This window comes from Phascolarctos cinereus, unplaced genomic scaffold (assembly GCF_003287225.1).
Source record: "Phascolarctos cinereus isolate Bilbo 61053 unplaced genomic scaffold, phaCin_HiC Scaffold_4;HRSCAF=312, whole genome shotgun sequence".
Lineage (NCBI taxonomy): Eukaryota > Metazoa > Chordata > Mammalia > Diprotodontia > Phascolarctidae > Phascolarctos > Phascolarctos cinereus.
The window spans coordinates 563323277-563343406 of NW_027555847.1; the positions used below are offsets into that span (position 1 = coordinate 563323277).

The 20130-nt window shown below is 38.6% G+C and overlaps 1 protein-coding gene across 1 annotated transcript in view; it reads left to right on the plus strand.

Annotated features, from left to right (window-relative positions):
- Positions 1-333: 333 nt before the first annotated feature.
- The window catches only part of ELOVL2 (ELOVL fatty acid elongase 2), an 89556-nt gene continuing 69759 nt past the window's right edge, over positions 334-20130 (plus strand). Inside the window, exon 1 of the mRNA XM_020963043.2 lies at positions 334-482. Coding sequence (XP_020818702.1) covers positions 390-482 — 93 coding nt within the window. The 5' untranslated portion in view covers positions 334-389. The remainder of the gene's footprint in view (positions 483-20130) is intronic.

The following is a 20130-nucleotide window of genomic DNA, read 5'->3' on the forward strand; positions in this document are numbered from 1 at the left end:
TTGGTCAGAGAGTAAAGGGCTGGCAGGAGGGCGAGCAGGCGTCTCCTCTTCCTTGGCCCCGCCCCCTCCTCTTACTCCTCCCTCCCTCGCTTCCCTCCCTCCCTCCACCTCCTCCCGGTTGCCTGCAGTGCTGGCTTCCCTTCCCTAGAGGGCGCGGCAGGAGCGGAGTGCGAGTGTGAGGGGAAGCCTTGGGAGCCTCGGGGCCGCGAGGGCGAGGGAGGGAGGGAGAGAGGCGGGAGAGGAGGGAGGCAGGCGCGAAAGGGAGGAGGGGGGGGTGGGGGGCGGGGGCAAGGCCAAGACGAGCGGCGTGGCGTGTGAGTGTGTGTGCCTGGGCGTGCTCTGGGACGGGTGTGTGCGCGCGCGTGTGTAAAACCTTATAGAGGGCGCGCATGCCGCGCGCAGGGCAGAGGGAGGCTGGATACCCTGGACAGCGCATCGCTTCGCTCCTCCGGCCCCGAGCTCCAGAGACGCGGCCAGACATGGTGAGTGCTCGAGGAAGCGCCGGGGCAGGGACCCAGGCCGACCTGGGGGCAGAGGGGGCGTCGGCGGCGACGGAGACCCCTCCCCCGCTCTCGCCACACCTGGAGGGGTCTCTTACTTGCGCGCGCGCACACCCCCAGGCGGGAAGGGGCCGGGGCTGCAGCCGCCTGCCTCACTGACCCCGCGGACCCGGCCAGCCCTGCCCTGCCGGGTGACTGGGGGTCCGCACGCGAACCTCACGCTGGGGGGGTGTGAGGACAGTAACGTGCCCGTCGAGCAGGAGGCAGTCTGGCCACAGTGCACGGCCCCACGCAGTCACAGCCCTGGAACACCGCGCCGAGGACACGCTCCTGGTCCGAGCTGGTGACCGCTGCCAGCGAACGCTTCGTGGACGATTCTGTCCTGCCCAGCTCTTCGGGGCAAGTGGAGAAATAGCATGTCCACCCTCCCACCACCCCCAGACGTTGTAGACCCACACCCACGGCATTAGGTTAATCACCTACCAAGAGCCTGTCTATCTGTCTGTCTGTCCGTCCGTCTGTCTCCCCACCCCACCCCCCCAGACTCACAGGAGTGCACTTGCTTCCAATTATGGCCACGGGATTAGTCTATGCGCCCCCCCCCAAGACCTTTTTAGTATGGGAACTGTGTCTTCTCCACCTCCCTCTTTCTTTTCACACTTCATTTTCCTTCTGTGGTGACCTTGTCTCATGAAACTACTGAATTTGGGCATGGGTTGTCTGTAGTAGAAGAAAGTGCTGGTCTTGGGTTTCACAAGACCCTAGTTCAAAGCCTCCTCTTTCAAATTAATAGCCTATGATTTTTGGATAAATTACCTTATTCTGTGCCTCAGTTTCCTTGTCTGTAAAATAGAAAAAAATAATCTATACCTCAAGAAATGGTTCCAAGGAAGAAACTTGGTAGACCTTAAAGCGTTGTAGAAGTGAAGCCATTTTAATTCTGTTTGAGATTGTTCTGTTTCTATCTGTATGATTTAGTCATTATGTGCCCTTTAGTACACAGCCTCTGTGATATATATGGTGTCTTCTTTCCAAGAAGTTGTCCTCACCTTTCAGTTTATAAAAATTCTTTGCTGAATGTCAGTCAGTCTTTGTCCCCAGAGAAGGGAATGGATGGCTTAAGAGCCTTTGCATTTAAACGTGGCCCTGAAGCTTCAAAGGGAGAAAACATGTTGTACCATGCAATCAGAACTGGCAGTAAGCAAAATCCTGGATAAGTTGTTTTCTGGTTCTCCTTCTTCCAAGACACACAGGGTTTGAATTTTCCATTAGGCCCTATATTTTATATTGAGTCTTGGCCTCCTTAGTTATTCCCAGGCCATCTAGGACTTGTCAGTGTTCCTATCCCTCTCCTATCCCACACCCAAACTTACCAGTCCTATATCCTCTCAGGGAACAGGTGTTAACTTGATAGAATGACAAAATTATTCATGGTAATGTGGGAGTCAGTTATAGAATCATAAATTTAGAGTTGGAAAGGATTTTAAAGATCATCTAGTCCAGTTCCCCTTCTTGTCATTTCAACAGCTAAGGAAATCCAGACTCAGAGATAAAGTGACATAGATAGTAAATGGTGAAAACAGAATTCTAACCCAATTCCTCTGACTCCAAATCATCTACTCTTCCTACTGCAGAAGGATAGTGGTCCATGTGTCATATAACCACCAGTGCATATTAACTGGGACTTTATAGAGACAATGCTTCCACCTTGCTTATCTAACCCATTGTTAGATGGTAGTCTAAAGGTAGATCAGATGAGGTTTATGTTTTGAAACATATCATTCATAGTTTACAGGAAACCAACCATCTGTTCTACTAGTACATGAGATTGTCCCTGCATTTTATGCTGTCCTCTTCCTGGATGACTACACTATATGTAGCTTTCAATCCTGGAAGGCAAAGCCTTCTTGGGAATCAGATTTGGCTGATTTACTTGGGGCTCAAGCTTTTGTTCTGAGGTGGATAGAGTGAGAGTTTTTCCTTAATTGAAGGGATATCATTTGGGAACTAAAATCAAGGGAGAGGATACTTATAGACCTCTTCTCTGTTGTTACAGTGATAGTTTTTCAAGTTGTAGCAAAAGGTGTAAATGTCCTTGATATTGATGCTTTTCAAAAGAAAGCTCTTTAAAAAGATCACAATGGTAATGAAGTTTCTGGGTGTCAATTACGTGAAACCTTGTAACACTCATATTTATGTCTAAGATGAACTGGAAGGAAAAGGAAATGTATCATCTCTCTTTGTCAGTTATTTTGAGATAATTCTCCTCCCAAGAGTTCCATTTGTAAATCTATTTGGATTGTGCATACTAAACCCGTGGTCTGGATGTGCTATTTGTTAATCATTATAGTGCACTCACCTGGAATCTTCAAAATCTGCTGCTGAGCTGATCACTAGAAGTAGAAAGGTAACCAAAAGTCATTTTTCTCTAGGAGGGTTTAAGGAGCCCTGAGTAAGGAGGAGAGTAGAATAGATAGATGACCTTTCCAATTCCTTTCCACATTTATGATTCAGGACTACTATCTTCATGCTTCAGGTAGTTATTTAAAATTTATTAGCACCAATCACATTAAATAATGTATATACAGATCATAAATAATCATTGTTTGTGGTTAGACTCACCCACGGGGCTCCCAGACTTCTGCTTGTTGGTCTGCGGAATAATCTGTACTTTCACACTTTTAAGTAGGGAACAAGGGAGGGGAGGAGGAAGCAGTAGTGGTCTACCCTTGGAAGCCTACCATCATGGAAATTTGCCTAGTGTACTAGGAGGAGGCTATCCAACACTACTGCTTTCCCAAAGTTTACAAATTACACATTTGTATTTTTCCTTTCTCTAACTTATGCAAGGTCTTTGTCTCCTAGCCATTCTAAGATCTTAGTACCTATAAATAAATTCTTTAGTGGAAATTTTTAGAAATCACTAAGTGTATGTTATTTTTAAAATCTTTAGTTGTCCTTTCTTATATATTCTTTCTTCGCTTACTCTTCATGTTTCTGGTTTTGATGGAAGGCCCCCAGAGCTTAGTCTCTGATTACTTTCTTATATTGACCACTTTCTGTAGTTCAGAGATCTTAAGACATGTTCTATCCATTGTCACTGTTTGATTTAAAAACTTCCCTGCCAAAAAATAAATAAATAAATGAAAACTTCCCTGTCAAAAAGTAAATAAATAAATAAAGATTGCCCTTTCTTTTTAATCATTTGTATTCTTTTGAGTGCCTCATTGCCACATCAAGCAACAGAAAGAAAGCTACTCATCTTTCAGACTGTGTTCTCTCTGTTTCCTATCGATGTTAGTAATTCCACCAGCTCTTCTGTCTACAATGTCTGAAATCTGACTCCTTCCCCTCTTTTCTCTTCTACCCAGGTTTTTGCTAAATATTCTCTTATTTTCACTTGACAACATCTTTTAAAAACTCTGTTTTCTTACTCATTGCTATAATTCAGAATACTAAATATAGTGGCTATTTTTTTCCTTTTAACTCTTCAGGTTTTCTTTCCTGTTCAGCAGTGTGGTATAGTGGAAGAAACACTGGATTTGCAGTCAGATTATTCAAGTTCCAGATCTGATGATTATTAACTGTGGTGACTATAGACCTCAGTTTCATCTATAAAATGAGGGCAGTCCTCACAATTAATTATATTCCTATTAATTATTATTAATAATAATAATTATTATTAGTAATTATATAATATTGATATATAATATTAATATTATAATATTAATTACATTCAGAATAATTAATTCTACCCATATCATAAGATTGTTATTATATGAGGTAATTTATTAAAAAAAAGCTTAATAATCATAAAGCTTCTGTTGATATTTCTCCCATTTGCAATAGTTTTCTTTCTTTCTGACTTGAATTTCTTTCATTTCCACATCGTCCTTTATTTCCTTTCTTTTTTCTATCCTCCTCTTTTTTCCCTCTCTCCCTTCCTTCCCTCCCACTCTTTTTTCATGTCAAGTACAAATTTCATCTTTTTACCTTTCACCCACTATACCGATAATTCTATCTTGTTTCATCATCTGCATTTTTCATGCTGTCATAAATGATCTTCATTTTCTTTATTGATAATATTACTAACTTTTCTCCTTTATCAAAGGCTCAGAACTAAATTTCAACATAATGTCTTTTAGTTATAATCTGACATTGAAAATATACCTCAAAGTCATTAATAAAATTGGAAAAATATAGAAAGATGAATAGTGAATTGAAAGGAAAAATAAAAATACTCTGAGGCCTCTAAGATTCACTGTTATTTTCAACTACTGGCACTGGGCCTGATACATTCTTTATGCCAAGTCACGTGTGCGCTCTAAGCATAGAGTAGAAAAGGTCTTTCTTTAACTTCCATCATATTTCCCCCCTTACCTAGGATTATAGCCAAATGAATGGAGAAATCTGGTGAGATGCTGGAAGTGGAGGAATCTGATATGTTGGAAATGGTAGGAATTTTTTCTATGCGCATATAGTAGGTGTGCGGGGGGAGGAAGGAAGGAAGGAAGGAAGGAAGGAAGGAAGGAAGGAAGGAAGGAAGGAAGGAAGGAAGGAAGGAAGGAAGGAAGGAAGGAAGGAAGGAAGGAAGGAAGGAAAAAGAAAAAAGAGGAAGTGTAGCAGTGGTAGAGGTAGCAGAATTGGGATAGTTACCTGTCCTTACAAATACTGAAGACTTAGCTCCACTTCTCCCTTGCCTCAGTATCTTCCTAAAGGGAGAGAAGAAAAGAAAGGGGAGTAAGAGAATGCTTGAAGCTTAGAGATAGATGGGATGGATCATTTAGTTCATCCCCTCTTTTTGCAGATTAGAAAACTGACGACCAGAGAAGTAAAGTAATTTGTTCAAGGTCAGTGACTGAATAGCAGGACCATGACTTAAACCTAGGTCTCCTTGTTCCATGTCCAGAACTCCGCACACTATACCACACTACATTTCAAAGAGAATGGACAAAAGTACCATCTCAGGGATGCTTTAGGTTCACTAAAAATTGTAAGGATGGATTCAAACCTACAAAAAAAGTGACGCAATAACATTACACCTCTTTGGATGCAATTTAAAAAAAAAGCCCTTTTACCCTTCCTTTAACTCAATCCTTCTGTGTAGAGAAAGTTATACGGAGGTATGGAAACAGCCCCAAATCATAGAGTGAGGGTCTAGTACATGTTTGAGGAACCTGCAGCCTCGGGGCCACATGTGGCCCTCTAGGTCCTCAAGTGCAGCCTTTTGACTGAATTCAAACTTCATAGAACAAAACCCCTTCATAAAAGGAATTGTTCTGTGAAGTTTGGATTCAGTGGTTTGCCATTTCCTTCTCCAGCTAATTTTACATATGATGAAACTGAGACAAATAGGGTTAAGTGATTTGCCCAGGGTAACACAGCTAGTAAGTGTCTGAGGCCAGATTTGAACTCAGGAAGAGGGGTCTTCTTGACGCTAGGCCAGGCACTCTGTCCAGCTGCCCGTTTACACACATACAGATTTGAAAATGCCTTATTTATGGTAGGTACTATGGACATAGATGGTTTTCTTTATTGTATCCAAAGGATAATTTTTTAAAATGTATATATGTTTTCTTATCATCTGCATTTCCAAATACATCCTCCTTTCCTCTCTTACCAAGAGAGGTTAACCCCCTAAGAATGAGAAAAGGGAGGTGGAAAAAAAAAGAAATTCAGAAAAACTAACCAATACATCGATAAAGGCTGGTAATATATAGAGGGCTCTCTATTCCTTGTCCCCTGCCCCTACAAAAGAGGGAGAGAGGCACATTTTCTCACTTTTGGACCAAGCTTAATCACTGTAATTACACTAAGTTGTGAGGGTTTTTTTTTTATTATTATTGTTCTTCCCTTTTACATTAATGCAGTCGATATTTATGTTGCTTACTTTGCATTAGGTATTCATATAGGTTTTCCCATGTTTCCTACTAGTTAATTTTTTATCTAATCCGTCAGTAAAAGGTTTATGGCCTTGTCAAAAACAATGAGGGTAGAAGGACCTTTGTGAGAAGGCAGTTATATCTGAAATATCCCTTAACCAAGAGATATAGGAAAAAAATCTGGGGATGTGACCTCTGGCTTCATGTGTGACATAAACAGTTCAAGATTTCAAACAAACAACTCTGGGAAGTTGGCTCCATTCCTCTGCAGCCTTAACTTTTCCAATGACCCTGGCTATTGGAATATGATATGTACAGTACCCCATTCTTCAGGATTCTCAAGGCCAAACTGATGATACAAAAAAAAAGTTATAAATAGAAACTATTTATATTGGTAAATAATTTCAGAATTAATTAACAAAAATCATAAATAACCACTATCAGTATTTATTAAAACTCTACTGTGCTGAGAATCATACTAAGTTCTACGGAAGATAAAGAATTTTGATAAAATACGTCTCGCAGTTTAAATGGAGGATAACACACAAACATAGGTAGATATAATACCCAAAATTATAGGATAAACACATTAGGAAGTTGTCAAACAATATAAGATAAATCTAACTAGACAATGTAATCCCAGGCTGTGGAAGTTTTTGAGCATCAGGAAAGAAGAGTTTTAACTTTGCTTGGGAAGCCGCAGGAGCCACTGAAGCCTTTTGAGAAGAGGAGTGACATAACTAGACCTGGATAGCATATGAGCAGCTAAGTGGCATAGTGGATAGAGTACTGGACTTGCAGTCAAAAAGACCTGGGTTCAAATCCTGCCTCAGATACTTAATTGGTTGTGTGACCCTGAGCAAGGCATAACCTCTCCCAGTCTCATTTTCTTCATTGTAAAGTGGATAGTAACTACTACTTTACAGTTGTGAAGATAGAATGAGGTAAGAGGTAAAGTACTCAGCGAACCTTAAAACTCTTCATCAATGGTAGAGGCAGTTAGGTGCCACAGTGGATAGAGGGCTCAGGAAGTCCTGAGTTCAAATCCTGTCACACTTACTAGTAGCATGACCCTGGGCAAGTCATTTCACTCTGCCTACATTTCCTCAGCCATAAAATGGAGATAATAATAGCACCTACCTCCCAGGACTGTGTTCTGGGTAAAATGAGGTAATATTTGTAAAGTGCTTTGCAGACCTTAAGGCACTTTAAAAAATGCTAGCTATTAGCTATGTATACAAAATCTGGAATAGAGAGAAGAGAAATTGAAGGTGGGGAAGTTATTACAGTAGTCCAGGTGGGTGGTAATGAGTGACTCTACTTGGCTTCCTACAGTAGGAATAGACGGGGGATGGGTTCAAGAGAAATTTGAAATACATGACCTTATATACAGGATGTGAGGTCAGGGATAGAGAAAAGTCAGAGATTACTTTAGATCAATGAACTGGTCCAAGAACAATTACTTACTGTCAGAAAAGAAGTACCAAAACCCTGGTCTTCTGAGTACCAGTTCAGTACTGCCTCCACTACATCAACCTGCTCCCCATAGGAAAAAGGTAATTTAAAAGGAAATGACTCACCTCAGTCAATCAGCAAGTATTTAGTAAAAACCTATTATGTGCCAGGCACTGGGTCAGGCTCTAGGGATACAAATACAACAAATGAATGAGCCTTATTCGAAAGGAATCATTTTAATTAAGTTGTCTATGATTTACAGAAACCTCAGTGGCTTCAAATTTGATTCAGTTACCCAGATTTTATTTAGGCATAGTTTTTCCATGTACAAGTTTATTGTGTAACGTGAGGTGCATCTTACCTGACTTGACTCAGGGGTTAGTGTCAACTGGCTAAGCTAAGATTCTTTGATTCTCTCATTAATATATGTTCCTTAGAGGAGAAAGGTTAGACTTAATGTGGTTTGTCCAAGCCTGAGCCATTATGTTCTGACATTTTCTGTTTGTCTCTGAGCCAGAGAGACCATGGTGGTTTTTTGGTCAGTTTTGTTTAAAAGCCTGCAGCCCAATGATTCACATTTAAATAGCTTCCATGGAAACTGTTTCCTTTGCTACCATTATCTGTGGAGGGGCTAGGGTGGCATAATAGAAAGAGCAAAGGTCTGAATGCCTGAACATAGATTTTGGCAGAGGGATTCCCTGCTTTTGGTAAATATATGTGGGCATAGAGGAGAGAGGTTGGATATTATTATCGGTTATTGGCAGTTTATGTGCATTTTTAATGGATATATACATGGCAGCTTGGTGGTTCAGTGGATAAAGTGCTGGGCCTGGAGTCAGGAAGACCCCTCTTCCTGAGTTCAATTCCATCTTCAGAAACTAACTGTGTGACCCTGGACAAATCACTTAACCCTATTTGTCTCAGTTTTCTCATCTGTAAAATGATCTGGAAAAGGAAATGGCAAAGTATTCCAGCATCTTTGCCAAGAAAATCCCAAATGGGATAATGAAGAGTCAGACACAATTGGAAGACATCCAAACAACAACAACAAATATGTATGTGTATATGTGTGTGTGTGTGTGTGTGTGTGTGTGTGTGTGTGTATATATATATATATAGTATGTGTGTGTATATATAGTTACATATAAATATACATATGTACACATATATCATATACATATGATATATGTGTCCTGTATGTGGGGAAATACTTAATCTGAGCTATCTCTGATACTACACACTTAAAAAAGGACAGCAGTAACTTACAAAATTCCTCACATTGTATAGCTTGACAATTTAATTAAAGTTTTGTGTGTCTGTTGTAATTCTCATCTTCTTACCCTCAAAGAACTCTATTTTTGATGAAAAAAATTGGGAGCAAAAGTTTACAGTAAGAAAATGCAATTTCCATAGGAATGCTTTAAAATGTTTCCAAAACATCAATTTCAAAACATCAAAGCTCAGGAACTTTTGTTTTCTGTTTCTAGATGAACTTTTATAGCCCATTCACAAGCAAAACAACTTGCTGACTTGAATTTTGTCAGCCAGAGTGCCAAGAACACAGCCAAATTGTGGTGGGCATGTAGATAATAGGAGGTTGAATAACTGGCATAGACTTCAAGTAGGATAATCTCATCAAAGATTTCTCCCTTGATTTAGTGTGAGATAGGTTACAGATAATTCCACCCCATCATGATTTTCTTTGGAGTGACCTTTATGTTCATTTTCTTTCTCCTAGACCAGCAAGTCAAGTCAGCAGTACTGCTATCCTGAAAGGCTAGGAATGGTTGTTTTTCTTTTTTTAAAAAAAATTATTTTATCAACTTAATTTTGCATGATAGGCAGTGTGCCTTTGTGAATATAAAGCCAAGGCTGGAGTGAGAAAGAGCTGAGTTCAGTTTTGCCTCTGGCATATATAGGCTATGTGATCCCAGGCAAGTAATTTTGACTCTCAGGGTTCCAGAATCCAAGACTCTAAATTGCAGAGCAGGTGTGAGCAGGTGTCTGTCTACTCTAATAGAGGAGGCTTCCTTACTAAGTGGTTCCTATATCAATTAAATCACAGGTGTGGACAAAAAAACAACAGAGGACAAAAAACAATTGACTTAATCCTTTTTTCTTTTGAAAAACAGCCTTCATGTTCCTATGCATATGCTCTGTTAGTGATCTACTCAACTTTATAAAGCAAATAAATTCTTCAAGACTACTTAGGTACTATTATTTCATAGACTATTAGAACTAGAAAGACCCTTCGAGATTATCTTGGCCAACCCCCTCCTTTCATAGGTGAAAAGACTTATCTGTGCCCAAGGCACAGAGTCAGTGAGTAGTAGAGCTAAGACTAGAACCCAAGTCCATTTTCATTTTCCTTAAACCGCATGGCTACTCATCTCCTAAGAAAAAAGGAAGGACTATCTGAAGATTCAGAAGGTAAGGAACCCAAACCTAGGAATATCGAAGGGGAAGGTCCAAGACTGGAAGGATTCTTGGAAAAGGATAGGGAGTTGGCTCCAGGACAGGAGACCAAGGTAACAGGTCAGGATGTAGAGGTAGAGACTGGGAAGGGGATGGATCTAGAGAAAAAAAAAAATAAGGATCTGGACTTGCTTCTCCCAAATGCATTGTTACTGTACTCTGACTTTGACACTTACTTTCTAACTTTTGCTTCTATTGAGTTCCTGTTAATAAATGTTGGCTTGATGTATATTTTGTGCAGAATTTCCTCGGGAATTATATGTCATGAAATCATTTTTGGACATTATATTTGTCATTAGTAAAACTGTAATGTAACTTAGGAAAGCCAAAGAACATTACAGATGAAAAAGTCATGTGATAGCAAAATTCCACATCACTTGTTTTTTTTTAATTTTTTATTAATTTATTTTGATCTATCAATAATCACTTCCCATATGCTTTTGAGTTTAAAGTTTTTCTCCCCCTTCCTCTCCACCACCCTCCCTCAGACAGTGAACAATCTGATATAGGCTATACATTTACATTCCTATTAAAAATATTTTCACATTAGTGATGTTATAAGTAAAAATTAAAACCAGTAGGAGAAACCATCAGAAAGAGGGGAACAAAACTCAACAGAAGAGAAAAAAAATAGCAATTTAACTTCCATAGTTCTTTCTTTGACTGTGGATAGCATTTTCCATCATGAAGCCTCTGGAGATGTCTTAGATCCTTGTATTGCTGAGAAGGGTTGTTTATCAATATTAATCATTGCACGACATGGCTGTTATTGTGTACAATGTTCTCTTGGCTCTGCTCACTTCACTCAGCATTAGACCATACGAGTCTTTTGTGAAGTCAGCCTGTTCATCATTTCTTATAGCGCAATAGTATTCCATTACATTCATATACCACAACTTGCTCAGCCATTCCCCAATTGATGGGCATCCTCTCAATTTCCAATTCTTTGCCACCACAAAAAGAGTGGCTATGAATATTTTTGTACATGTGGGTCCTTTTCCCATTTGTAATGATCTCTTTGGGATATAGCCCTAGAAGTGCTATTGCTGGGTCAAAGGGTATGCACATTTTTATAGCTCTTTGGGCATAGTTCCAAATTGCTCTTCAGAATTGTTGGATCATTTCACAACTCCACCAACAATGCATTAGTGTTCCAATTTTCCCACATCTTCTCCAACATTTATCATTTTCCTGTTTTGTCATGTTGGCCAATCTGATAGGTGTGATGTGGTACCTCAGAGTTGTTTTGATTTGCATTTCTCTAGTCAATAACGATTTAGAGCATTTTTTCATATGACTATAGATGGCTTTAATTTCTTCATCTGAGAACTGTCTGTTCCCTTTGACCATTTATCAATTGGGGAATGGCTTGTTCTTATAAATTTGTCTTAATTCTCTATATATTTTAGAAATGAGGCCTTATCAGAGAGACTGGTTGTAAAAATTCTTTCCCAATTTTCTACTTCCTTCTAATCTTAGTTGCATTGGCTTTGTTTGTGCAAAAACTTTTCAATTTAATGTAATCAAAATTATCCATTTTGCTTTCATAATGTTCTCTATCTCCTGTTTGGTCATGAATTCTTCTGTTCTCCATAGATCTGATAGGTAAACTATTCCTTGTTCTCCCAGTTTACTTACTTTAAGCCTTATATCTAAGTCATGAACCCATTTTGACTTTATTTTGGTATATGGTGTGAGATTTGGGTCTATGCCTAGTTTCTGTCATACTCTTTTCCAGTTTTCCCAGCAGTTTTTTTCAAAGAGTGGGTTCTTATCCCAGAAGCTGGGGTCTTTGGGTTTATCAAATAATAGATTACTGTAGTCATTGACTACTGTGTCTTGCATATTTAACCTATTCCACTGATTCACCGCTCTGTTTCTTAGCCAGTACCAAGCAGTTTTGATGACTCCTGCTTTATAATACAATTTAAGATCTGTAATTGCTAGGCCACCTTCCCCTGCATTTCTTCATTAGTTCCCTTTTGCTCTTCCAAATGAATCTTGTTACTATTTTTTCTAACTCTATAAAATAATTTTTATTAGCTTGGTATGGCACTGAATAAGCAAATTAGCTTAGGTAGAATTGTCATTTTTATTATATTAGCTCAGCCTGCCCATGAGCAACTGATGTTTTTCCAATTATTTAGATCTGATTTTATTTGTGTGAAAAGTGTTTTGTCATTGTGTTCATAGAGTTCCTGGGTTTGTTTCAGGAGGTAGACTCCTATAATGTCTACAGTTAAGTTTCAATGATGAAATTTCTCTTTGTATCTCTTGCTGTTGGGCTTTGTTGGTAATATACAGAAATGCCGATGATTTATGTGGGTTTATTTTATAGCCTGCAACTTTGCTAAAGTACATCACTCATTTTCTAAAGGCAATGTTTGCTTCTGAACCTTAGCCTATGCAGGAGGGCCTCATAAGTGCTTGATACTAAGAGGTCCCGTGTATCAAATGATAAGTTAAACTGCACAGAAAATTAAAGACAATTATTAAATAAACTTTGACCCAAAGTTGTAATCAATGAGTAAAAATAAGGAGAGATTTAACTACAATACTGTATAATCTTGGATTTTTCCCTTTTGTCTTTTTTCTCTTTACCTGCAGGTCTCGGGTAGGTTTTCTTAGTTCTGAATCCATATATGTTGACACAATGATTCCTATGCTTTATAGATTTTTTATATTCTATTATTAACATTTTTTACAATACCTTCCTTAAAATAAAAGTATTCTTTATAGGACAATTTTCCTAATCCCCCAAGTCTTCCTGAGTTCTTCTCTCTCTTTTACCCCTCATATTTGATCAGTTGCCAAGTCTTGGCTTTTCTATCTACACAGTATCTTTCCCATATAACTCCTTCTCTCCACTCACATGGCCAACATCTCTCTAGTTCAGGCCCTCATTACCTCTTGCCCTGGACCATTTTAGCCTCCTAATGGGTCTCTGCCTCTAGCCTGTTCTCTCTCCAATCATCCTCCATAGAACCACCAAACTGATATTTCCAAAACATGTCTGACTATATGACTTTTCTGCTTAATAAGCTGCTTTGGTTTTATGTTGTCTCTAGTATAAAATACAAACTCCCCTAATTGGCATTTAAAGCCCTTTATAACCTGGTTCCAACCTACTTTTTAAAACTAACTTCACATTGCTTCCCTTATGAACTCTAGGTCCTCACCAAACTGGCCTATTTGCTGTTCCACCTCTGGACCACATGCTCTTCTTCAATCTATCTGCCATGCCTGCAATGTTTTCCCTCCTCATCTCTTCCTCATCATTTCCACCCAGCTTACTTTGTATTTTCTGTGTTGATATTGTCTTATTTACTGATGTGTGTACCTATTGTTTTTTTCCCAGTAGAAACTAAGTTCCTAAAGGGCAATAATTGTTTTGGTTGTAGTTTTTCTGTCTCTGGGCCTAGCCCAGTGCCAGGCACATACTATATACTTAATGGATGCTTGTTGAATTCAATCCAAATGAATGAACTAGGGATGCAAAACTGAAAATCTACTTTTGAAGGTAGTTTATGCAAAGATAATTAGCCACTGAAGTACTAGAAACTACAGTTGGCCTTAATTGGTCAAAAGTGGCATCTCTAACCTAAAACAATCCCTCTTGGTCTTACTACCAAGGAGAGAAACTTTGTTGCAAATCTTAATAACAAAGCAAAACAACTAGCTTTGTTGTTGAAGGAAGTAGATTAAGGCCTAATATGGCTTAATAAGATTAGGCAGAGGCAAGTACCTTACATCATATAGGTAATCCAGTCCTAATATAGCCTCTTGTTTATTTTTAAAAATATATTTATTCTTAAGATCAGAATTGGAAGCCCAATTTTTCTATTCATAGTACACATTCATTAAGGATGACTTTATTATTTCTTAGTCAATCTTTCTTGAGAACCTGCTGTTTGCAGGGCTCCATGCTGTGCTCAGTAGAGGATATAAAGATGAATAAAACCACAGTTTTACTTAGTGTGGGATACCTGGGATCTTTTGGCCTGGGTAACAAAATTTAGAGTGTGTTGACAGTGCCTATCCTCCTTCAGTTAGGAAGGACATGGGTGTTTAGCATCTAGTTACTAAGAATGATAAAATTTAAGTAGGAAGTTACAAGATGATGTTTTTACTTGCCAGAGCTTACAACCCAGTTTATGTCTTCCCCAGCCCTAGACTGTTCCTTCTACCATGCCAGCTTCCCCAGTGGCAGCCTGAAGTCTTTGCCCGCAGGGTGAGTGGTTGGGGCAGTAGTGTCCTGAGTCTTTCCCCTAGCAAGGTCTTACGTCCTGAGATTTGAGGTTTCTCTCCCTCAAGAAAATTTGTCATAACTTGCCCTGGTCCCTAGAATTGTTAGTTATAGCTTTAAGCAAGACAAATTATCCACCCCAAAGGTACTTAAAGGAGATAATACAAGGCAAGCAGTAAATGAGTAGAATAGGCAATGAGCACTGTAGGAGTTCAGCAAAGGGAGGAGGTGATATTTGAGCTAGACTTTGAAGAATGAGTAAGATTTCTGTAGATGGAGAATAGCAGTAGGAATCAATCTGTAAATCTATTTCTATAGGTAGAGTTAGGCAATGGCAATAAATCCCCTATTCAGTATGACATTAGAAATCATTCATTTGGGTTAACAAGTTTTAAAATGCTTATACCCTGACTGGCTTGCAATCTGTATCTCTGGAGAAGATTCTTAGTAAGATCAGAGATTCACAGTCCACTTGCCTTCATCCTGTTGGCCATAGCTATTTTTTCTGAACTCTTCAAAGAAAGTGAAGTTGAAGAAAAGCTGCAGAGATATGCCACTGTTGCTATAGCTTTGCCTTAATCTTTTTCTACTAACAAGCAACACTATACAAATCTAGGTGCTGATTTTGTGAAGTCACTAGAATGTAAAATGTAATTGTTCATTTTGTTATCCAGGACTCTAAGTATTGCTAATTATTTAAGTGCTGAATTTTACCAGCAATTTGCATAGGAGATATTCCGAAATATATCATGAAACATTAATTTATGTTTCTTACATAAATTTATCATGCAAAATGTATAACTGAACTGTTGTCATTGTTTATCATTAAATTAATAGACTACAATATACTTAAACTGGAAAAAAAAATTAATGTGTTCCCATGGAGGGTTAAGTCTACAGGTATTTCACACCTTATTGGGAATTACTTTACTCAGATAATCCAGTTTACAATGAATAGATTTTCTGAATGAAAAAGATATTTGTGAAGGACAGTGAGTCCAATCAATTTGGCTCAAGTACAGGATTCACATGAGAGAATAGTGGAAGACAAGTCTGTAAATGTGGTTTGGGGATCCAATTGTGGCAAGCATTGACAATCAGGGCTAAGTAGTTTGGGCTTTATTCTGCAGATCATGGGAAGCTATTGAAAGATTGTGAGAAGACCTATGACATAATAAGAATAAGAATAACTAGCATTTATATGAGACTTTGAATTTGTAAAACAACATACATGTTTTATCTCATTTAATCCTTACAATAATCCTGGGAGGTCAATACTGTTATTATTCTCATTTTATAGATGAGGAAATTGCGGCTGAGAGAGGTTACCTGATTTGTCTGGGGTCATGTAGCTAATAAGTATTTGGGGCAGCATTTAAATTGAGATCTTCTACTCTATCTATTGCATTATCTAGCAGCCTCTAGGAATAAATAAAGCAATGCTTTAGGAAAATTAATCTAGCAGTAGTCATGAGGATGGAATGGAGGAGGAGAAAGTGACATCCAGGAGAGCAGTTATTCAGCTATATTCCTAGTATAGGACAATCACAAGGGTCTGACCAAAGGCACTAGGGATATCCATCCTTTCCTGTTCATTTTTCTGTTAACAGTTCTAGAAAGTCCTTTCTTTAAGCCTTAGCCAGTTACTGTTTACTTACACGGGGCAAAACGTCCTTTTGTCCTGCATCAATGGATTTTAATTATAACTGTCAGGTGTCACCTTTTAGGGGTGAGAAAGTGATTCAGATATCTATCCTCTCAGTTCTTGGCTTTATTCCTGAAGACCTTCTGCACACGCATCAACTATGACTTAATTAAGGAGAGAGAGACAAATCGAAGCTGTGTATTTGTTTCCAAAATCATTTTGTATTGAATAGCTCTCAACTAAGGCTGAACTTGATATGTTAAACTAAAAAGCTATCTTGAAGGTGATTTTATGGGTTTGAATCACAGATGTAGATAGAATCCCAAGGGTTCTATGAATATCATTAAGCTACTCATCAGAGTTTTAGTCTAGCCATACTTGTATCTTATTCCTAGGATATTGAGCTATCAGATACCATGCTAATTTAATGCCTTAACTTTAACAACTCATCCTAGAAGAAATACATGCCTCATCCAGCTAGGTGGTACAATGGCTACAGCTAAGGACCTAAAGTCAGGAAGACCTTTCTCAGATACTTACTAGCTGTGTGTAGTCACTCAAGCTCCCTGTCTCAGTTTCATCATCTGTAAAATGGAGATAATAATAGCACCAACTTCCCAGGGTTGTTATGAGGATAAAATGAGATAATATTTGTAAAGTACTTTGCAAAAGCACCATAGAAATGCTAGTTACAATTCTTTTTCTAGCTTCCTCTGGATTCCTTTCCATTTTGACTACCTCCTGCCTTCTCTCCCATCTCCCCGGAGACCAAAAGCCTTCATAATAATAACTTACATTTATGTAGTCCTCTATAATTTCAAAGCACTTTCCTCTTAATAATACTGTTAGACAGTACAAATGTGTTTTCTACTTTATAGATAAATTAATTGAGACTCAGAGAGGTTGAATGATTTTCTAGGAAGTGGTAAAGCCAGGGCTCTGGACAGAGATCAGATTTCCTAATTCCTATGCCCAGAGTTGTTTTTATTTTTTTTTTAGACTATGCCAGGAATTTGTGATTTTGTAGGTGTGGGATTGCACCTATTCTGTAACTTAGGTAATAGAAAACTGCTTTAGGCTCAGAGAGGTTAAGACTTGCCTATGGCCATCTAGCTTGTAAGTGCCAGGTGTAGGATTCTAACTTGGGTCTTTCCGACTCCAACTTCAGTGCTGTTCACATTCCACCTTGCTGCAGAAAGAGTTGATATTCCTAGCCTTTACTTACTTCCTGAGTTTTAAAATCTATACATTTTCCTGCAAGTGTTGTAGGTTTTAAAGTAGTAATATGAACTACCCTACATGCATTTGCATAGACCATTTCCCAGACTTGGAACACCGCCCCCCTCATCATTGCCTCTTGAAATTCTTTTCCTTCAAGGCCTATCTCAGGTACTACCTATTCCATGAACACTCCTTGATTCCCCCAGCTAAAGGGGGAATCAGACTTGCCTAGAGCACTTTGGTTGGTTTTATCCTTGTTATCACATTGTACAGTGTATTATACTGATTTGTTTACATGCTATACCTTCCTCTCTCATATTGTAAGCTCTTTAGAGGCAGGAATGGTTGTTTTTAATTTTTTTATTCTCAGGACCTATTACAGAGCCTTACATATATAAGTACTTAAAATGTCTATTGAATTGAATTCCATGTTTGTATGAATTATCAATAAGGTATGTTTACAAAACAATTATTCCTCAGGCATTACTCATGATTTCTTAATAAGTTATCATTTATATTGACAATATTCTGAACTAGTCCTAAACTAGGCCAGTCCAGTGATTTAGGCTCAGAGGTTAAAAATGCAATTAGGAGCTTATAAACTATTAAATACAACAAAAATAAATTTACTAAAAATAAATTAAAATGGATACAACTTATAAATGTAAAAGGATATAAAACTACTCTACCTCCAAAGTTACCCTGGCAAGCTACCACAGCATCTACCACAGTCACACTAGCTAGGAACTTGGGAAGGCACTCTTTCAGAAGCAGTAGGATCTCATGTAACTTCTGGCCTAATTCCCTCCTAGGCTGATCCTCTTCTACTTCAGGATGCTAAGAAGCTAGCTGGCCTCTCTACCCTATAAAGGACCAGTTCAGGTTACCCCTCATTATATAGGGTACTGAATAAGGCTGCCTAAAAAAAGGGAAAAGGAGAACTACAGGGCAGGGATGAGAGGGAAAGGAGGACGAAGAGATGCTGGCCATTCTAGAGGATCCTGCCTTCTTGCAGTAGGTAGGCATGGCAGTGTGGGTATTCCTCAGCAATGCTCCTCCTGGCCCCCAGTGCCCTACTCAGTACTTGCATAAAACAAGTATAGCTCCTACCCTAGAAAATGAACATTGTCTTTTTGTCTCACTAAAAACTTTAAACAAAATCTTGGTAATTTGACAATATAGTTTAACCAACACCAAATTGCAATCAAAACTTATTTATACATGATGGCTAAATATGAATGTTGTGTTTTGGACCAAAGCACATTTAATAACAAACTTTTAGGAATTAAAAATACAAATGAGAATAGCCTACAGGATCAAGAGGAAAAATGTTTCCTCTCTGTGACGGCCATGAATCTAATGGTTGTAGTCTTTCCTGAAAAGTAAAGAGATATTGGGCAGTAGAATTACTGTGGACTTTTGGGCCAAGCCTAGTTTTTTTTTTCCTTTCAATTTCTAAGGACTCTGCCTTCTCCACCCAAAGAATTAAGATAGAGATGACAGTCTAAATAAATTCTAAATCAACAAAAGGATAATCAAGACACTATGGCAGGTGCTCAAGATGCAGACATGAGAGCAACACAATTATTTCCCTCCAAAACTTTCTACACGTATAAAAACAAGTAATACAAAATAATTTGAGGAGGGAGCATTAATAATTGATGGGATCAGGGAAAGCTTCATGGAAGAGGTGGCACCTAAACAATCCAGAAAGAAAGAGAAAAATTCATGCAGGTAGAGGTGATGAAGGAATGCATTCCAGACATGGAGTTGGGGGGAGTAATTTGAATGAACATATGGCGCAGAGGGGCTGGCTATGGCATGTCACACTAAGGGGGAGAAGCTCATAGTTTATTTTGGCTGGAATGTAGACTATGCAAAATACAAATGGAAAAGCTGGTTGGAGTCAGACTGAAGATCAGGTTAAGGAGTTTATTTTTTCTAGAGGTAAGAAAGAGTTTTAAGCATAGAAATGACAGTTATACCAGTGCTTAGGAAGGTTATTTGGGAAACTACTGATGAACTGAAGTAGAGAGTACTTTATATAAATGTTTTCATTTCATTTTTATGATTTGTTTGTTTCCAGATACAAAACTAATTTGGGTTTTCTTTTCTGAAGCAGCTACTAAAAATATTGTAATTGCAGCAGGTAGTAAATCCTGTGGTCAATCAGCTTTATTAAAAAGACTTTCAATATTATTTGAACGCTTTCAAATGAAAGGGAAAATGTATTAACAGCAACAAGTGTCACAGTGTGGATGCTCTGGGAAACACCATTCTTGTGTTTTTCTGAAGAACATTTGATGCAAGTAATATGCTTTCAGGGAAGTTATGTAGTATAGTTGAAAAAAACATTGATTCTAAGGTCCCAAGGATCTGGGATCCAAACTTACTTCTAGTACTTACTATCTGGGTAATCCTGATCAATTCCCTTAACTTCTCCTGGCCTCCTTTTCCCCGTTTGTAAAATGAAGAGGTCCCTTCTAGTTCTAGATCTGTGATCCTATGAGATGGCAATGATAAAGATGCCTTGAATGGATTTTGTCCCCTTTGATTGGATTCAACTGATTAGCATATGAGGTACTGTAGTCATGATTAGTGTGTTCAATGAGCTTTCCCAAATGGTGGGAAAATTAGGCTCCCAGAAAAATGAAGGCATAATGAAACTTTGCCTAGCTGACTCAATGAAAGCATTTCAGATTTAAA